Here is a 21,651-nt window from a genome sequence, read left to right on the forward strand (position 1 = left end):
CACAGATGGAGGCAGGGAGGGAGGCAGAAATGGAGACATGGGCCCAGCACATGGGTTCAAGGACACGTGGGAGGCCAAGATAAAGAAGTAAGAGCAGGAGGCATACATGGGCTTAACTGAGAGGAAGCACACACAGGGGACAGATACGTGGGGGCCTGACACAGACACAGAAAAGAGAAGATGCAGGGGCTGAGGACAGATGTGTGGTACTTGAATGAGGAAGAATGGAAGACTGACACACAGGTGAGAAGAGTATGAGAGCAGAGAAGCATTTGAGAATTAGAGGTGATGGGACTTCCAGGATTGGAGCCAAAATGACAGAGTAAAGAAAAAATTTTTTACTGCAAGTTTCTCTGATAAAAGCCTCATTTCAGAAGAGGATTCTGGGAAGATGGTGGAATAAGGCAGGAAATTATCTAGCTCTCAGAAATCCCTCCACAAACAATACAAAATAACACCTTCAAGTGAAGTCTGGGCGGCAGAAATAATGAAAAGTTGAGGTAAAGCAGCTGTCCACCTAAAAAGGCTTGGGAAGATCTTAGGAAAGACCTCACCTCCCAGGTGCACTGGCTTGGCCTGACTTAAGTACAAATGCCTCAGGGAAGTTATTGCCAAATGAACAACAACAAGCCCTGGGGGCAGCTGCTTCAGTGGCAGACTCAGCTTCAGGAATTTTTGCTTCACAGACAGTGTTGGGGTTGGACAGCAGATCAGGGGAAGACTGCGGGTCCTAGTGTACTGCCCTGAAACAGTACCAGGTTGTGCTGTGGGAGAGGAGAAGTGAGCATGTGCTGGTCAGCGTGGTCAAAGAGGGCAGGGAAGAGGACCCCGACGGCTATAGGCGTTCACAGAGTCCCTGGTTTGGGTTCCAGGGCAGAGGGGTGAGCTGAAGTTTGCAGCTGTGGGAGGGACCGCAGGAAACAAGAGCATTTGTGGTGACAGCACTTCTTTGGTCATGACTCAGGGGCAAAGAGGAATACCTGAATTCAGGCCCCCAGATAGAGCTCAGAAAACAGTAGCACAAAACTCTGAAGCCTGAGATATTGTCCCTCCTATCTCAGGACTAAAGCCCAATTTTAACACAAAGTTAATAGGCAAGTAAATAAGCCTCTAATAACAATAATAATGATAACAATGAGTAGGCAAAAAAAGAAAGAACCTAACCATAGATAGCTACCACGGTGATAGAGAAGATCTGGGTTCAACTTCAAAAGACAGTTAAATTAAAACATATACTTCAATCTCAAAGAAAAAAAGCAAAATGGTCACAAGTTCAAAAAAGAGTTTTTGGAAGAGCTTTAAAAGGGACATTAAAAATCAAATAAGAGAGGTTGAGGAAAAAATAGGGGAAAAAAAAGAGTAATGCAAGAAAATCAAAAAAATTATGAAGAGAAAGTCGACCATTTAAAAAAAGAGATCCAAAAACTTAGAGAAGAAAATAGCTCCTTAAGAATAAGAACTAGACAAGGGGAAGCTAATGACTTCATAGGACACCAAGAAATAATAAAGTAAAATCAAAAGAATGAAAAAAAAATAGAAGAGAATGTGTAATATCTCATTAGAAAAAGGACTAACCTGGAGAATATATCGAGGAGAAACAATATATGAATTGTTGGACTACCTGAAATATATGATAAAAAAAAAAGAGTTTAGACACTATACTTCAAGAGATTATTAAGGAAAATTGGCCCAAAGTTTTAGAATGAGAGGATAAAATAGAAATAGAAAAAATCCACTAATCACCATCCGAAAGAGACCCCAAGACAAAAACTCACAGGAACATCGCAGCTAAGTTTCAAAACTCCCAGGTCAAGGAGAAAATACTACAAGCAATTATGGGGGGGAAAATGAACACTGTGGAGCTATAGTTAGGATAAGATAAGAGTTAGCAGCTTCTGCAAGAAAAGACTGATGACAGTCACAGAATAATATATTCTAAAGAACAATGGAGCTGGACTTGCAACCAAGAATAACTTAACAGGCAGTTTTCAGACAAAGCAATCAAAGCTATCTATAGCCACATGAAAACATGCTCTAAATCATCACTGATCAGAGAAATGCGAATTAAAACAACTCTGAGGTACCACCTCACATCTATCAGAGTGATTCATATGACAAAAAAGAAAAATGATAAGTGTTGGAGAAGATGTGGGAAAACTGGGACACTAATGCACTGTGGCTGGAGTTGTGACCTGATCCAACCATTCTGGAGAGCAATTTGAAACTCTGCTTAACGGGGAACCAAACTGCGATCCAGCAACACCACTACTAGGTCTATATTTTATTACAAAATCAACTATAAAAATCAATTATCAAATTGATTACAAAAAAGGAAAAAGGACTTACACGTGCGAAAATATTTGTGAGAGCCCTTCTCATGGTGGCAAGATCTTGGAAATTGAAAGGATGTCCATGAACTGGAGAATGGCCGAACAAGCTGTGATACATGAGTGTGATGGAAACTACTGTGCAATAAAAAGTGATAAACAGGCCGACTTCAGAAAAACCTGGAAAGAGCCGTCCGAACTGATGCAAAGTGAAATGAGCAGAACTAGGAAAAGTCACACAGTGTCAGCAACACTGCGTGCTGAACAACGGCGAATGACTCAGCTCTTCTGAGCAACACCATGATCCGAGACAAGCACAAAGGACTCCCGAAGGAAAATGCTCTCCCCATCCAGAGAAAGAAGCGATGGACTCTGAATGCAGTCTGAAGCACACTTTTTTCACTTCATTTTTTCCCATGTTTTGTTTTCCTTTTAATCTGCTTCTTTCACAACTGTGACCGATATGGAAAAATGTTTTACATGATAGCCCGTGTATAAGCTATATATTTTAAGGCAAGGGGAAGAGAGTGAGGGGAAAAAAATTGAAACTTGAAATCTTTTAAAAATGATGTTAAAATTGTCTTGACATATAATTGGGGTAAAAATAAAATACTATTAAATAATAAATAAATAAATAAAATGATAGGTCCATTGTTTTAAAAAAACACAACTAGGTAAGTCTAATAAAAAATAAAAGAAATAAGTCAAGGAGCTGAATAGAATCTTAGATAAAATTGAATGGGAAAAGAAAGGAATATATCTTCTTTTCCAGTGGCACATGGTACCTTTATAAAAATTGACCATAAATTAGGACATAAAAATCTTATAAGTAAATGCAGAAAAACAGAAATATTAAATGCATCCTTTTCAAATGTAGTACAATAAAATTATATTTAATGATGGACCATGAAACACAGATTAAAAATTAATTGGAGTGGAGACTACATAAACTTATCTAAAGAATTAGTGTGTTAAAGAACAAGTCATAAAAACAATAAATAATTTTATTGGAGAGAATGACAATAATCAATATAAAACAGTCACATGAAAACACGTTCTAAATAACTACTGATTAGAGAAATGCAAATTAAAACAACTCTAGGTACCACCTCACACCCATCAGATTGGCCAATATAACGGAAAACGAAAATGGCAAATTCTGGAGGGGAAGTGGAAAACAGGGACATTAATGCACTATTGGTGGAATTGTGAATTGATCCAACCATTCTGAAGAACAATTTGTAACTATACCTAAAGAGCTTTAAAACTGTATATACCTTTTGGCCCAGCAATATTACTACCAGGTCTGTATCCCAAATAGATCAAAGAAAAGGGAAAAGAGCCTATTTGTACAAAAAATATTTATAGCAGCTCTTCTTATGGTGGCAAAGAACTGGAAACTGAGGAGATGCTCATCAACTGGGGAATAGCTGAACAAGTTGTGATATATGATTGTGATGGTATACTACTGTACTACAAGAAATGACAAGTAGGATGGTTTCAGAAAAACCTGGGAAGACTTACATGAACTCATGCAAAGTGAAATGAACAGAACACGAACTTGTACAGAGTATTACAGTAACTTCCACAAAAGGACCGATTAAATAGGGGAGTGTCCTGCCCAGTCACCATCCTGTACCTCCTGTCTAGTTAGTAAGAAGGAAGGACCTAAGAAAACAAGCTATTCAGGAATGGACACTATGACAGGATCTACTGGGAAAACTAAGAAATAGACTGACAAAAACAAAACAAAACAAAAAAAGCTTGGCTGAGCATATTATATCTTGCATCATAATAAATTCCACATGTGTAAAGAATTTAAATGTAAAAAGTCACACTGAAGAGGTCTAGAGGTTTTGGGGTGCTGGGAACCCCAAGATTATGGTACCAGGCCCTACCTGAAATAATTCAACTCAAATCTTCTTCCAGCCAGAGGAAAGGTTTATTAGTGATAAATCATATAACCCAGGTAACACCTGTGAGGATGAGCAGGCATGAGAAAGGCTCAGCCTCTTGGGCCTGAGATTCTCAGCCCCAAATGAGGGCCAGGGTAGATCTTATATGCTAAAGTGACTTTGGGTGACCAGGGGAGGGTCTGGGAAAAGGGTATGGGTGAGTATTCTGATTGGAAGGTCTGAGAGACTGAATAGACAATGGGAATAGATCATGAGATCAAAAAGGTAGGGCTAGGGCTTTCAAAGGGAAATAAGGGCTGGGGCCTCTAGACAAGTGGAAATCAGATTCCCTTTGGGGCAAGGGGCCAAGACCTAGGCTTGGGCCACACCCCATCAACACCATTAAAAAAAAAAGGAGCAAAAAAAAAATCAAAGGACATCAGAATCTTATATCAATGCCACACAAAGGAGAGAAAAAATCATCAAAAATGAAACAGGTTGCGGAACCAAGATGGCAGAGTGAAAGCAGTGACTTGCTTGAGCTCTCCGCCAAACCCTTCCAAATACCCATAAAAAAATGGCTCTAAACAAATTCTAAAGCAGAACCCACAAAAAGACAGAGTGAAACAAATTTCCAGCCCAGGACAACCTGGATGATTGATCTGAAAGGTATATTGCGCTGGGCTGGAAGAGGAGAACAGTTTGGCATGGGCGTGCAGGCCACAGCAAACCTGAAGCAGGCTTCAGAGGACTGAATTGAGGGCAGCTGTGGTGGTTTCCAGACTCCTCAATCCACAAATGCCAAAGACAACTTAGAAGGTCAGTGGGAAAGGTCTGTTTCTGTCGGTGCTGAGAAAGGAAGGTGGAGTCTCAGATCCAGTTCCCTGACAGCGTGGCCTGGGGAGGGGGGGGGGAGCAGAGGGGGGGGAGCAGGGGGGGGGCAGCTGCCACCTGAGCTTCCACCCCACAGACTGAGGGGGAATCAAGTGGCTGATCAGACAGGGATTACAGGGATCTCTTTGAGGCAGGAATCTCTTGCTTTACCCGTGCTTGGATCTGGGACACAGTTCTGGGAGGCAGTGCTGGAGTGGGAGGAGAGCTGGCTTGGTGGAGCTTGTAGTGGCTGTGAAGAGAAAACCCTCCTCACAGTTACAGGACCGAAAGGAGTACTTGTGGTCACGAATAGACTACAGCACAGGCCAAGAAAGGAGTAAACACCTCATCCCTTATCATACCACCTTGCAAGAACTGAAAATTTACAGGTCCCTACAAGTATCTCTGAAAACAGCTGTAAAAGCCCCGAAGCTTGGGACAGTACATTCTCCACATCGGAAGGGTTTAAAACTCAAGTAATTGGCTGGGATCATGAGCAAGCAGCACAAAAAGAGTCAGACTATATTATCTTACTTTGGTGAAAAAGAAGATCAAAACACACAACCAAAAGAAGACAACAAAGTCAAAGCTCCTATATCCAAAGCCTCCAAGAAAAATATGAATCAGTCCCAGGCCTTGGAAGAGCTCAAAAGGGATTTTGAGAAGCCAGTTAGAGAAGTAGAGGAAAAATTGGGAAGAGAAATGAGAGTGATGCAAGAAAATCATGAAAAACAAATCAACAGCTTCCTAAAGGAGACCCAAAAAAATACTGAAGAAAATAACACCTTACAAAATAGCCTAACCCAAATGGCAAAAGAAGTCCAAAAAGCCAATGAGGAGAAAAATGCCCTAAAAAGAAAAATTGGCCAAATGGAAAAGGAAGTCCAAAAGATTACTGAAGAAAATACTTCCTTAAAAATTAGAATAGAGCAATTGGAAGCTAGTGACTTTATGAGAAATCAAGACACTGTAAAACAAATCCAAAAGAATGAAAAATAGAAAAAATGTGAAATATCTCATTGGAAAAACAACTGACCTGGAAAATAGATCCAGGAGAGAGAATTTAAAAATTATTGGACTATCTGAAAGCCATGATCAAAAAAAGAGCCTAGACATCATCTTTCAAGAAATTATCAAGGAAAACTGCCCTGATATATTAGAACCAGAGGGCAAAATAGAAATTGAAAGAATCCACAGATCTCCTGAAAGAGATCCCCAAAGGAAAACTCCTAGGAATATTGTAGCCAAATTCCAGAGTTCCCAGGTCAAGGAGAAAATATTACAAGCTGCCAGAAAGAAACAATTCAAGTACTGTGGAAACACAATCAGGATAACACAAGATTTAGCAGCTTCTACATTAAAGGACCACAGGGCATGGAATATAATATTCCAGAGGGCAAAGGAGATAGGATTACAACCAAGAATCACCTACCCAGCAAAACTGAGTATAATCCTTCAGGGGAAAAAATGGTCATTCAGTGAAATAGAGGACTTTCAAGCATTCTTGATGAAAAGACCAGAGCTGAATAGAAAATTTGACTTTCAAATACAAGACTCAAGTGGAACATGAAGAGGTAAACAGGAAAGAGAAATCATAAGAGACTTATTAAGGTTGAACTGTTTACATTCCTGCATGGAAAGATGATATTTATAACTCATGAGACCTTTGTCAGTATTAGGGTAGTTGGAGGAAAAAATTATATGTATGGATAGATAGATATAGATAGATAGATAGATAGATAGATAGATAGATAGAAGATAGATAGATAGAGGGCACAGGGTGAGTTGAAGATTAAGGGGTCATATCTGGAGAATAAAATTAAGGGATGAGAGAGGATTATACTAGGAGAAGAAGAAAGGGAGAGGTAGAATGGGGTAAATTATCTCACAAAAAAACAGAAAAGAAAAGTCTCTTACAGTGGAGGGGAAAGGGGAAGGTGAGAGGGAATGAGTGAATCTTATTCTCATAGGATTTGGCTTAAGGAGGGAATAACATACACATTCAATTGGGTATGGAAATCTGTCTTACCCTACAGGAAAATAGGGGGAGAAGGGGACAAGAGAGCAGGGGGATGATAGAGAGGAGGGCAGATTGGGAAAGGGGCTAATCAGAAGCAAATACTTCTGAGGAGGGACAGGGTCAAAAGAAAGAATAGAATAAATGGGAGGGCAGGATAGGATTAAGGGAAATAGAGTTAGTTTTTCACAACATGTCTACTATGGAAGTGTTTTGCATAACTGCACATGTATAACCTATATTGAGTTGCTTGCCTTTTCAATGAGGGTGGGTGGGGAGGGAGGAAGAGAGAAAATTTGAAACCTAAAGTTTTAAAAACACATGTTTAAAAAAATGTTTTCACATGCAACTGGGAAATAAGAAATACAGGAAATGGGGTACAGAAGTCTATCCTGCCCTACAGGAAAATAGAAGGGTAAGGGGATAAGAGAAGGGAGGGGGAGAGATAGAAGAGAGGACAGACTAGGGGAAGGGCTATTCAGAATGCATGCCATCTTGGGGTGGGGGGAGGGGAGAGATGGGGTGAAAATTTGGAACTCAAAATCTTGTGGAAGTAAATACTGAAAACTAAAAATAAATAAATTTATATTAGAAAAAAACCAAAAAAAATGAAACAGGTAATCTCAACTACATTAATATTTTAAAGCTTTTCCACAAATAAAATTAATCAACTGGAACTATTAGAAAATATATAGATTAATAAAACTGATTGTTATGAAATTATAATAACTAAGCTTGACTCCAAAGAAGAAATATGAGAAGGTACTTCCCCTGCTTCTTCACAGAGGTATGGAACTATGGCTGTGGAACACTGCATTTAATGTCAAGACTTTTTCAATATGTCAGTGAGTTTTGCTGACGTGGCTATCTTCCTAATCTTTAGTGTTTTAAGGTATAGCTTTCTGGAAAAGGCAGACATTATTGGAAAAGTAAATGGCATAAAAATGAAATATGTCAATGAAAATTTATTTTAAAAAATAAATAAAATGTGTTTATATTGGGAAGTATTTGAAACAAATGTGAAATAAAAATTAGACTTTTAAAAATGTATAGGGAATTGATACAAATATATAAGATTAAGAGCTATTCCCTAACTGACCAACTGACAAAGAATATGAACAATGGTTCTCAAAAAAAGAAATAAAAGCTCTCGATAACTAACTGAAAGAAGTTCAAAATTACTAGTAATCAGGAAAGGAGAAATTAAAATAACCCTATGATATCACTCATACTTCTCAAACTAGCAAAAATATAAAATATGAGAAAATTTAATGTTAAAGGGGCTATGGGAAGAAAAAGACTGATTTATTACTGGTCAGACTGTGGATTGTTTCATCCATTCATAAGAATAATTTGATATTAAGCAAGAGACATTATTTAGTCATTCATACTATTTGATCCAAAGATTCCATTACTGAGATTATATCAAATGATGCTACTGACAATAAGCAAAATCCACAAGTACAAAAATGTTCATCACAGCATGATTTATGGTAACAAAAAGCTGGAAACAAGATACATGACCCAAATTAAAGAATGGCTAAATAAACACTGGCATATGAATGTGATGGACTATAACTGTGTCATAAGGAGAGATAAATATAAAAAATTCAGAGAAGCAAGGAAAGACTGATACGATGTGATATAAAGAAAGAGGAACCAGAAGAGAGATATAAGTGACAATTAAAACAATTTAAGTGCAGCCAACACTGAGACATAACAAAACTCCAGTCAAACCCATGATTAACGTCACTGTCATGTTCCCAGAATTAAAAGATGAGTCCTTTTTTTAGTTAATCATCTACTTTGGGGAAATAGGCACTACAGTAAGGCACCGTTTGAGGGGTTTTTGGGAAGTGTCAATTGTGTGAGAAGAAAATGTATCAAAACATATATTAAAAGGCACAGGGAACAACAACCACATGCACACACACACAAAAAAAAGAATGAGGGGGACATGCTCAGAGAAGGATGCTAAGACATATTAATTTTATCCCAGAAAGAAACCAAATGTGCACCTCTCTTGGGAAGCCTGGGGTTATCACATTTCTTCCTCAGGCTCAAGGCATGATGTTTACAAATGGAAAAGTCTATAATAAAACTCACGTGAGAGCAGACCCACAACTTCTGCAAGTGTTTACATTCTAATCAAGAAAACAAATCGCTTCTCACCAGGAAATTCCAGTGCCGTCAGCATGAAGGTTGCTGTACTGGTGCCAGGGGCGCTCTGGGGACGACAGGAGCTTCCCCTTTTTTCCATGCCGGACTCATTCTGTACACCTCCATGAGAGGAGGGAGGAAAAGCGTTCCAAGCTTATAACACCACTTTATTTGCTCTCTAGATGCTTAATGTGTACCCTGAGTGCCTAGTATAGGGCTACGTACCCTGTGGGCAATCAATACTCAATATATCCTTGATGATTAGTTATATGATTCCCAAACCAGCCAAGTTGAGAGGAATATTGAGAAAGTGTAGATTCAGACTTCCTTGACTAGAAAGTGAGAACCAAGGCTGTTTGGGAAGGGATTCAAAAGGTTGATATTAATGTGAAATTCCTCATAAGAGTACCAGGGACATTAACTTCCTTTTTTCCTAGCCAAGAGGTCTTTGCCTTCCCTGAAATGCATAAAGAGTAGTGCTGCAGAGACTTTGACAGTAGGAACTAGATATAATAAAATCACAGAATCCTGGAAGAAAACTCTGAGACCATCTTGTTCACTCTCTCAAACTAATGTGGGAATCTCCTCAAACACATAGGTGACACCCTCAGTGACAAGGAACTCACCATCTCATAGCAACTCATTTCATTTTGGGATAGCTTTTTTAGAAGCTTCTTTTTCATACTGAGCCAAAATCTGAGTCTAATTGACCTCTGGAGCTCTACAAAATATTTAATCCTTCTTTCACAGGACAGTCTTTCAAAGAGATGAAGATAGTTACCATGTACCCTTCACAGATCTTTCCAGATTGTATCATGAAATACACAGCTCAGGTTCCATTCTGAAAAACATGCTGAAAGAAGCCAGTGCTTCCTATCAAGTGCACAGGTGATAGACAAAAAGACCCACAAGGCACAGGAGGAATTGATGCACTATTCTAAATTCTACACCTAGTCCTGTCACTGATGCATTCAGTGGGTGAGTTTTCCAACAAAATCCTGGGTCCTCCTCTCTGAGAAGGAATACTCCTATTAATTGGGTTTATGTTGGGGTTATCTGGGTAAACCAAGTTGGAAAAGGGATTTTTAAATGTTAATAACTTTCAAATTCAAATGACACTAATTGTCCCTATATCAAGCCACTCCCTAAATCTTGGCCTTCAAGGAGGCATTTATGGGATGAAAGCCCTTTAAGGTGTTATTCATCACCCAAAAGATTTTCTTGGCTAGGAAAAAGAGCAAATCTCTCCCCATGCTCTTCCTTGAATTCTTCTTCCCTAACTACCAGAAATTTCTTTTTAACCTTGACTTAAATTCTAAATCTGAGCATAATTTAAGTTCCCCATTTGCCTTCCACACCTCTCAAAATGTTCTTGAAGTGAACCCCATTCCATGAACTTATTCCTGCACGGCATATGGGCACTTGATTCCCCAGGCCTTTAGAAAGGCAAGAAAGAAGCATAGAGGAGACATAGCAACTTTTACTCATATAAATGACCCTAATTTGGATTGACAAGTAGTGGGGAAGAGATGAAGGAAGAGCATACAAAGCTAAGGGGACTCATCATATTTATATGAAGCAATTGAAACTCAGCACTGAACAGTTTCCAACAGGAACATAACTTTAAACAGAAAATCAGGCAATCTGCCATGTTCCCAGAGGCAAGGTACCCTCCCCTCTACCTCCCACCCAGGGAAACAGCTATAACACATAGGCTTGGACATGGCCCAGAGTTATTCTACTCTTAACTCCCCTCCCCAGAATCAAAAGAGATGAGTAGTCTTCAATGCCCATCTTGGAAATATGCTCTGCCACACAGTTACCTAATTCTGATGTGGGTTAATCCCAGACAAGGGTTAGGTGGGGAATTCCTGCCCAAACAATAGAGAGTTGTGAGCTGAATAGCCATTCAGTTAATTCACCTTGTTCAAATCCTTAGCACCCAATACTTTACTGGGGAGAGTACTGAGCAAGAAGCAATTAATTGAAGCACACTGGATTGGGAATCAGAAAACCAGGGGCTTAGTTCCAATTGTGCCACTAACCAGGGATGTGGTTGGTCCTGAGTAAGTCACACTTAATCCTGGGTAAATGATTAGACCTAAGTTTCTATATTATATTATGGGGGAAGTAGGGTATCATCAAACTCAAATAGAAACAGGACACTAAACAATGGGCTGTATATTGACTTGGAAAATCACACGTTTACATATTTCTTTTTTTAAAAATTAATACATCAACACATTAAAATCAGATTGAAACCACTTTTTAATCTGGTGGCCCATGGGCCATAGATGATCTTTAAGGTCTCTTTCAGCTCTAAATTGTGATGACCCTACAATTGATGTTTACATTGGGCCTCAGAATGAAGAACAAAGTGTGGTTCTCCTAACATCCCCAAGTAGATAAGCATTGACAACAGACTAGGCAAAAAAGAAAGGAAAACATTAATGAAACAATAAATGAAAGAAACAAGGCTGTGCCAAAAACTGCTATGAAATAAGGAATAATACAAACTGCCCTATCTGCTTCTTCAAAGGGTTGTTAATAAGATCAATGAAATTGTGTATATGTAAGTGCTTTCAAAGTAGAAAGAACTATGTAAGGTGGTTAGAAAAGATGACTTGGTAAGATGTTATGATAATGGCAATGGTACTCAAAACTGGAATTAAGTAGTCACCTCATAACTGGTCAGGCAAATATCTATTAACAAGCAAATAAGGTATTTCTAGGAATTCTGGTCAATTCTCCTCCTGTGTTCCCACCTTTAAAAGTACAAAAAGCAGTGGTTATCTCAACCCAGTAACCTACAGATGTTTCATGGCTTTCTTGGGAAGTTTCAATCTTCTTTAAATCCAACATAAGGACAGAGATGGTAATCCCAGAATGCAGCCACCTTCTACTGCTCCAAACTAAACAAAGGCAGGGAAAGAAGCTCTCTGAATAAACCAAAAAATCTTCGAAAGCTGTGAGCAACAAAAAGGAAGAAAACCCAGCAAAAAGAACATACATCTGACCCTGGGTCAAAAAACAGGGAATTACTAATCACTGACGGATTAACACTTGATGGATTATAAGTAATAAAAATAGTTATTATTGGATTATCACATCCAATAGAGCCAAAGAATGAAGGTGTCTAGAAGCAGTTGGGTGGCACAGTGGATAGACTGCAGGGCCTGGTGTAAGGAAGACCTAAATTCAAATCTAGGCTCAGATTCTTACTAGCTATGTGACCATGGGTAAGTCACTCAACCTCTGCCTCAGTTTCCTCAACTGTAATATAGGGATAATAAGAGTACCTACCTCTGGGGTTGATGTGAGGATCAAACATACCGTAGGTGATTAATAAATGCTTGTTTCCTTCCTTCATCCTTCCAAATAAGATTAGAAAGACAAGAAAAGTAGCAATCATTGAACTTTCAGATGGATTCAGTCCACCTTTCTTAGTTATCTAATTGTTTCTAAGACACTCAATGATTCAGATACAGGACAACTAAATGTATGCAATCACCAACGCGATACTGTTGACTAAAACCTCCAACCACTGACATATGGTGTTGGGTGAAATGTTGGGACTGGAAGAGGGAACCAAGGCAAGCATGCCTATTATCCTACACTTATCCAATAAGTATTTACTAAGCACGTATTACATACCAGGCAACAATCCCTGCCCTCAAAGAGCACATAATCTACCAAAGGAAACAATATGTGCACAATACAATACAAAATATATAAGGAGTACATTAAAAAATATGGCTAATGTGGAAATATTTTGCATTATTTCATATGCATAATTGCTATCACATTGCTGGCCTTCTCACTGAGTGGGGAAACGAGTGGGAGGGAGAGAATTTGGAACTCAAAATTCAAAGAGAAAAGAATGCTAAAAATCAATAAATAATAAGTTGAAGTGTTAAAAAAAATACATTCAAAATAAATTCAGGGAGGGAAAGAGGAAAATGCTAGGGAATTAAGAAGGATATGGGACTTGAGCTCACCCTTAAAAGGAGCTAGAATTCTATGAGTTAGGAGGGAGTGCATTTCAGGCATGGGATGCCTTTGCCTATGTAGAGTCATGGTGATGGACAGCAAAGAAGCCCATCTGGCTAGAAAAGACTATGTTAAAAATAGTAATGTATAAAAAGCCTGGAATGGGAGGACAGTTTCAGATTGTAAAAGGTTTTAAATGCCAAAAGGAGGAGGAGGCAATAGGCAGGTACTAGGGAGTTTTGAGTAGCAAAGTGACATAGTCCTTCAGGAATATCACTTTGATGGCTTTGTGGAAGACGGACTGGGGGCAGGTAGGTGGTACAGTAGATAGAGCATGGGCCCTGGATCAGGAGGACCTGAGTTCAAATCCGGTCTCAGACCAGACACTTTATACTTACTAGCTGTGTGACCCTGAGCAAGTCACTTAACCCCAATTGCCTCATATAAAAAAAAAAGAAAAAAGAAAAAAAAAGGAAGATGGACTGGAGAAGGAAGAGACTTAAGAGGAGGAGATCAGTTAAGAGGTTATTGCAATAGTCTAGGCAGAGAGCTGATTAGGGTCAAGACTAGGTCAGGCTGTATAAGCAGAAAGGAGGTGGATGTGAGAGCTATTACGTAGGTAGAATCAATTGAACTTGACAATCAATCCAATATGGAGCATGAGGAAGAGGGAAGCGTCGAGGACAACTTCATAACTGAAACTTAGGTGACTGGAAAGTGTGGAAAAGTTAAGTAAGAAGGAGAAGGGTTGGGAACAGAGATGAACTCTATTTTGGACTTCATGAGTTTGATCTACCTATAGGCTACCAAACTGGAATTATCTAATAAGTAGCTGGTGATGGGGCACTGGAGTTCAAGAGAAAGATTTGGGCTGTATCTATAGATCTGGGAGTCATCTTCATAGATATGATAATTAAATTCAGGGGGGCTGATTAGATTAACAGTAAGAGAGAGTATAGAGAGAGAATAGGACCTTGGACAGATCTTGGGGATACACTCCCAGTCTGTCCAGGGAGATGGGACATGGGTGATGCTCCAGAAAAAGAAACTGAGGAGTGCTGATACTTTCTGGAGCATTTTAATGTATTAAAAATAGAGCCATACTTCCAAGTAGCAAGGTACATGTGTGACCCTTTAAGTCTAAGGCCTTAGGAAACTAAGAAGGTCCATATCTCACTCAAAACACAAACTTTAACATCAAAGATAATAGCACCAATAAAGCAAAAAAAAAAATTAAGTGGACCCAAAGTGACTAAAATGAGAGGAAAGGAAATGCTGCCTAAACAATATCCAAATTCCTTCATCAGGTCTTCGGCAATCTGGTCCTTCTCCATTTTTCTACTCACCTTTATCACTCCCTGAACAAATTCTCTGCTCCTGCCAAACTGATCTATTTGCTGTATCATAAAAGCACCTGATATCCCTCACTGTATCTTTGTTCATGCTGTTCTCTCTACTAAAATGTCCTTTCTTTTTGTTTCCATCTTTACCTGCCGTAATATTACACAGGATCATGGTCTTAAAGCTGAAAGAGACTTTCAAGGGCTATCATCCTTCAGGGTCCACTTTTGACACAAAGTCTTTTCCACACCAAACAGAAATTGAATTACTATAGCACTTGTATCATCTAATCACATACTGGCATATTGTAGTTGTTTCTGTAAGGGCTGACTCTCTCCCTACTAGCCTGTGATTCCTAGGGTAGGAAGTGTATCTTACTCAGCCATGTATTCCACCCACATGATCTTTATATGTTATTGTTGCTGAGTTGTTTCAGTCGTGTCTAACACCTCATGACCCCATTTGGAGTTTTCTTGGCAAAGATCCTGGAGTGGTTTGCCATTTCCTTATCCAGCTCATTTTACTGACGAAGAAACTAAGGTAAACAGGGTTAAGTGACTTGCCCAGGATCACACAGGTAGTAAGTGTCTGAGGCTGGATTTGAACTCAGGTGCTCCTGACTCTAGGCCCAGCACTCAATCCACTGGTCACCTAGCTGCTCTGACCCATATATAATAAATGCTCAACGTGTTGAGTTCAATACATTGAATGAACATAACTTGTTTCTTCCTTATGCTCACTACCCTTCCCTCACCCCATCCAAATTTAATCATAAGACTATTAGAAACTGAAATGCAAAATGGGATGATGAGATATAATTTTGATGAGAGATCACCATATATCACTATAGTTAGCTTTCAGAAATAACTTCTTACATAATGGAGAAGAGACTGCATAGGATCTCATATTTTTTTTTCAAGGAGCTTCTAGAGTGGCATTAGAATCACAATTTCAGATCTCAATTAGAAAGCAGAGGCTTTTTCTGCACTTGCTTTGGTCTGCAACTTTGTAAAACACTTTGCAAAAGAACTGCACTTCAGGCTATTCTACCAAAAGAAGAGGAAAAGTCATAATGTAATTAAATTAACTAAGCAGATTAAGCTGAGGTTTTTTACCTATTGCAGAAAATACCATGGCCTGAATACTCATGCCTATCCCAGGTTCTCTAAATACTATATGTATGTGTATGTGTATGTATATGTATATGTATATGTATATGTATATGTATATGTATATGTATATGTATATGTATATGTATATGTATATATGCACATGTGTATATGTATATTCAGGCTATATCTGAGGAGAGACAGAAAATTAACTACCTACAATAACAACCTGACCAAAGAACTCCAAGGGCATGGGCTACTCTCCTTCCTCTTCCATATGAAATGTGAGCAAGGTTTTAAACATCTAGAAGAGAAGAGGAGTACATAATGTTTCATCTTCACTGTTCCCACCAAAATCTTTTTGTAGCTTGCACAATCTGACTCCATCAGTGAAGGTAGATCTTGGCCAATACCATCTAAATTTCTTCCATTTGACACAAATACCAATAGCACCACTGGCAGTAAAGTTAAAATCAGTATCTCCTCTACACTCCTACCAAAGATTTCCTGTGGACAAGGCAGCTCTTTCAACTTTTCAAGGATAAAACTAATTTTCTGGTCTGTGCATTGTTGGGTGTTAATTGCTATTTTCTTTACAGGGAAAATCCTAAGATCATTAAGAGCCAAGACATGGGTCAGTTTTCATGTACCAAGGTATACTAGATCATAAAGATTCTTGCTAGAGACAGAAAACCCAGGTACTTCCAGATCCCTTTCCTAGGACCAGTCTGAAGTATAGCAAGCAACCAAGCTGATTATTCATACACACACCATCATCAAAAGGGGTTGCCTACCCAAAGGATGAGAAACAGTCAGCTTTCAGCTTGACTAGTAAAAAGTCAATTTTCTCCTTAGGGATTTACACATTTCTACACCCAATGATTTTTTTTACATTCCTTATGAGCTAGGTAGTAAAGAGTCCAAATTTGCTGTTGTGTTGAAAAGGCTATCAAATTCTAGGATCAATTATATCCTTTTATAAAGAAAAGGGGCACTAAATAAAATGTGAAAAGCATCAACAAAACATGTTGGACACAATGCTTTCATCTTAGGTTATAGCAGTGCTGCTTCTGATGATAAGGAGTGACCTAGGTATTTCTTCTCTCATTTTTAAGCAAATATTAGTTTGCTTAAAGTTATTCTTATTCCCATTAAAGCAGTAATGGGCTCTGTCTCCTTGGACTTGTCTTTCTTAGTAGTAGCTTCCAAACAGATGTAAGGAGTCAGACCTCATGAGTAGCCTACACTCTGATATGTTCCACTGATGTTGTTATAGATGACTCCAGGTACTGGGTTGTAGGTTGTTTTGTTGTTGTTTTTTTTAAACAAATACTCTAAAGAAAATTTTAAAGTAAGAAGACTTCCTATGAGCAGTAATCAAGATTTCAAGAAAATTGGTTCAGTACATGACAAATAAAAGTAAATCTGGGTAACATGGATAGGAGAGAAAAGCCGAACTTGACCAATGTGATTTCAAATGCATCCTTAGACAGCCAGAATACTAACTGTTGCAGTCATCCAAGCCTCATAAAGTATCCACACTGCCGAAGCTGCCATGGAGCATGGAGCTGGGGATCAGGGAAATTATATTTCTTCTTCTAGGTACTGGAACATCTCACTATCCTGAAAGTTCAGATTTTACAAAATGAAAAATGCAAGAGTTCACAGGCCTCTAAATCTGCTGAGTCATATGGGACAGAATGATGCTAGGTGTTTAATAGCTAGCCATTACTATAAAAAACACTTTAATAGGAAGACTGTCATTTTACAAACTAATACAGAAACCAAGCCTTTACAAACAAAACTGTCAGTTTGAATTTCTTATTTCTAACAAGAAGGGCCTAAAGTGTCAGAAAGATCAAATAAGATAACAGATGCAAGCAAAATCCAAACTTTCAAGCACTATATAAAATCAGCTCCTATTATATAGTGTTGTTGTTGTTGTTAATAATAATATTCTACCTGTAAATAGGCAAAAATTCAGGGAAACTCTTTCTATGGGACCTCCCTCCAAAAAGCAAGCAGCTATGGTTGTGGTTTGTCCTTCGTTCTGGAAGAGGACCATGACATCAGGGAGATGATGACATGACTTGCACCTGACTGTTTTGAGTGAGGGAGGGTTGTGCAATGTCACCAGCCTCACTTTCTCCTCCAGAGCTATCTGGGTCCAGTGGCCAGAAGCAAGGATAATTCAGAAGGTAACTCTTCAATGCCTGAGGCACTGAGAGCACAAGGGACTTGCCCAGAGTCAAAGTTAGCAAATGTCATTGGGATTAGAACCTGTCTTCCTTACAGCAAGCCCAGTGCTCTCTTCACTGCATATCACCCTGAATGTTTGAACCTGAGATTTCATTACGGTAGAGAATAACCAGTGTGGACATTTTCCCTCTACCAATGAAGATCTGCAGCTATACAAGGCAAATAGTCTTAAGTAAGTTGCCTGATGTCACTGAGAGGTTAAGTGTCTTGCCCAAAGTCACTGAGCCAGCATGTGTCAGAGGCTGAACTGAAACCAAGGTTGTACTACACTCTATGGCTCACCCTCTCCTCACTACACATGTTGTCTCTATCTCATACAGGCATGCTTCACACTGTACATTTACCTATTATTCCAAATGCAGTAGTCATCAATCAAGCACTAACATCTAGAAAATATCTGTCCTACGTGTACTTTTAAACACATAGGGACAATCTCACTCTGCCATTAATTATCTATGTGACCTTGGGCAAGTCACATCAATTTTTCTGGGATTCAGGTTCTTTAAGATCTATAAAATGAGAATTTTAAATCCCACAGTATATTCTTTGAATTTTGAACCAAGAATGCCCCTCAGTCACTTAGATGGTCTGATAGCAAGTAGATAGATCTAGGGAAAAAAAACCATTCATAGTTTACCTGTTGGGGAATAGAGAGGCTTAAATGTATAACCTACAAATGAGCACAAAAGCACTTTCAGAAATAACAAAAACAAGTCATACAACAAAAACAATTAATAGCAGAGTCAGCTTCGGTCAAACCAAGTAGTTGTCTTGCAGAAAATAATGGTAAGAGAAGCATGATGATGGCTAATAATAATACAGGCAATTTATGAAGAGATTATCTTTCAAAAGTTTACTTATAAGAAAGAAGTTTAGCTCTTTGTACATATATACTTATATAAACAATATTGTAAATGTGGCTTAGATTCTCAAACCAACCCATGAAAGTTACAAAATCCATAATATGGCTGAGATGGTACTAAAGTAGTCCTGAGCACTGAGTTCCTCTAAATGCATCACTGAACCCCTTTGAGGTTAAGTATAGAAATTTGGTATGGGTATACAAATTGAGCTGAGAGGGGGGATTAGGGAGGAGTGTAGTAGAAACTAGATTGCTAATACAATGTTTAGGAAAAGGAAAATAGGAAGTACTAAGCCCCAAGTTCAAGTTTGGTATAAGTGTGTATATGGGGGTTGGGGAAAGCCTTCTCATGTCTGCAGTTCCCCTGGGTAGTGATGAGGGGTTGGAGAAAGGGAAAGGAGTATCTATAATTCTGACAACAGAAGGAAGGAAGGGTTCCTTCCTTGGCAGAAATCATCAGTGGTGAAGGGCTCTAGCAGTGGAGGGCATCTTGTCATGAGAAGGGTGGAGGGAACAAGATAATGTATGTAAATCATTTTGCAAATTTTAAAATGTACATTATATTTACATATATATATATACAGTATTATTATAGGTAGTTATTGTTACTGTTAATCAGCAGTGCTATATCATGCATGTTGTTTTTAGCTGAGTGTTCATAACTTAGGGTTTCCCTTAAGTTCTATTCCTGCTACCTTGAATTTGTAGAAGAGCTTTATTTACGTGTTTCAAAGCAAGCTCATAAATATATGATTTCATTTGAGTCTAACAACAACCTTAGTTAGAGGGCAATGATGTTAGGGACCTACTTAGAAGAAAAGATTGATCTAAAAGAAAATGTTGGGAATGTTCCCAATAACAAAGACTAGCAGATGACGGGGATTTTCTTTTCCTTCATGCTGTTCAGAGCTAGAACTGAAAAGAAAGCTCTGTGGAACAACTACTAAGCCTGAAGCTGAAGGAGTACTTAAATCTCTGGCTTGTTTCAAAGTTAAATGACTTGTAAGAATGTAAATAGGAAGCCTGAACTGAATTACTTGAAAAAGCTACAGGGGAAATAAGAAAAAAAAAGCAAACCTGTTTGTATGCTGCATTTTTTAGACAATTGCAATGTTGAAGGCAATCTGTTCCAGCACCAGGGTGTTTGAGAGCCTCCCTAAAAACATGGTGATGATCTGCTAGTCAAAATGAATGCAAATAAATTCAAACAGTGAGCTAGCACCTTAGGGGGGAAACTGAGTATATCCATTGCTTTACCAAAAACCTTAATTTCTACACACTTAAGTTCTTCTGAGAAGAATAGTTTAAAGTATACGAACATGTGATAATCACATAAATATGCATAACAATACATAAATACATTTTAATTGTGTGTATACAATAAAGATTGGCACAACCCAACAATATCCTGAGAAATCAAACCTGAACCTGAAAGCCCGTCTGTCCATTCTGGTTTCTCTCTCTCCATACACAGATTCCAGGTGGGAGAGGGAAGGCCATGCCATCCATGCCTACAGCGGGCATTTTCTGGCTCCTGTCATGGTCTCATAACCTTCAGCATTTTGGGCCCTGTTCTTCTCGTGTGCAGAGAGGAGGCACCTGGGGATTGCGCCTCTTCACATTCTTGGTGTACAGAACAGGCACGTTCAAGCACTTCATACTAACAAAGCTCAAAACTCTACTGACTCGCTCATGGAAGGGTTAAAAATAGAAAGTCCTACCCACTGGTTTGCTCTGATGTTCTAGGAGATATTGTCACTGGATGTATCCTCGATAGAATTCTATTCAACACCTCTGTCTTTAAGTACAAAGCTGTAGGCTGTAGCAGCTTTAAGAAACATAAGTATCCCTTTTTTTCTGCTGTATGGTATCTGTGTGTGAAATTCTCTAAAGGGGTTTAAGTATTTACCCTGAACACTATCAGACAGTTTCTAAAATTTTCCTTATCCTGTTGCAAACACACACACACACACACACACACATACTTCAAAGAGAACATAAAAACAGTTCTTTGTGCTTCTAGCACATACTCTGTTTTGGAGGCTTAAGTCTGAATTCTTTTGGAATTGCAAATGCTCTCATACCTCCGCCCCAAAAAGGCAGGTTACATAACAATTTTTTTCATTCATTAATAACTATAGTCACTAAGGAGAAGAATGGAAAAATATGAGCCAGAAAAATTAGGTAAGTGGAAGGGGGGGGGGAAGAAGGGGAAGAAAACAATTAAATAATATTTTTTTACAATTACTGATGAAATTATAAAAAAAAGTTTACTCTTTAAATCTTCTATCCTCTGCTCACACCACCTCCCAAAACATTTTCTTGTTATTGTTGCTGTTGTTTTTAAAGCCTGCATCAAAAGTCTGCGGTGAGCAAAACTGAAGAAGGGATGAAAGGCGATTCTTAGTGCCCTAATGTAAGAGCATTGCTCCCAATCTCAGCCTTCTTATTTGTTCTGGCATTCAAGGTCCTAGGCCACTAGCCTCAAATATCAGCCTACAGCCAGCCTATATAGCACATCTGAGTCACTCTGCTGAGTTTGGGTACAGCAGAGAAAGGGAAAGTGGAGTTTAAGCCTTAATTCTGAATGATCAGACTTTTAATTTCAGATTCTGAATTAGTGTAGTGGACTTTCCCAATAACTCAGAAATATTGGATCTGAAAACTGGAATCCCAAAGTGACTGTATATGTTTTAATATTTACAATTAACTGGGATTAATCTTTAATGCGAACAAAACCTTTTTTTCTTTCCAAAAATAATGCAAGACATTACTTTTACCTTTAGCTGTGACAGCAGAAACTGCTCTGATATGTAAA

General features: G+C 38.6%; 1 protein-coding gene across 3 annotated transcripts in view; it reads right to left on the bottom strand.

Annotated features, from left to right (window-relative positions):
- FTO (FTO alpha-ketoglutarate dependent dioxygenase) overlaps window positions 1–21,651 on the bottom strand; it is a 418,955-nt gene that overhangs the window by 205,290 nt on the left and 192,014 nt on the right. The window contains exon 8 of one of the 3 annotated variants that reach the window (XM_078150063.1): window positions 12,576–12,643. The exons of the other annotated variants lie outside the window; for them this stretch is intronic. Within the exon in view, the coding sequence (XP_078006189.1) occupies window positions 12,596–12,643 (48 nt within the window). The 3' untranslated portion in view covers window positions 12,576–12,595. The remainder of the gene's footprint in view (window positions 1–12,575; window positions 12,644–21,651) is intronic. 3 annotated transcript variants of the gene reach the window in all.

The sequence above is a fragment of the Phascolarctos cinereus genome, unplaced genomic scaffold (genome assembly GCF_003287225.1).
Source record: "Phascolarctos cinereus isolate Bilbo 61053 unplaced genomic scaffold, phaCin_HiC Scaffold_2;HRSCAF=192, whole genome shotgun sequence".
In the NCBI taxonomy this organism is placed as follows: Eukaryota; Metazoa; Chordata; class Mammalia; order Diprotodontia; family Phascolarctidae; genus Phascolarctos; species Phascolarctos cinereus.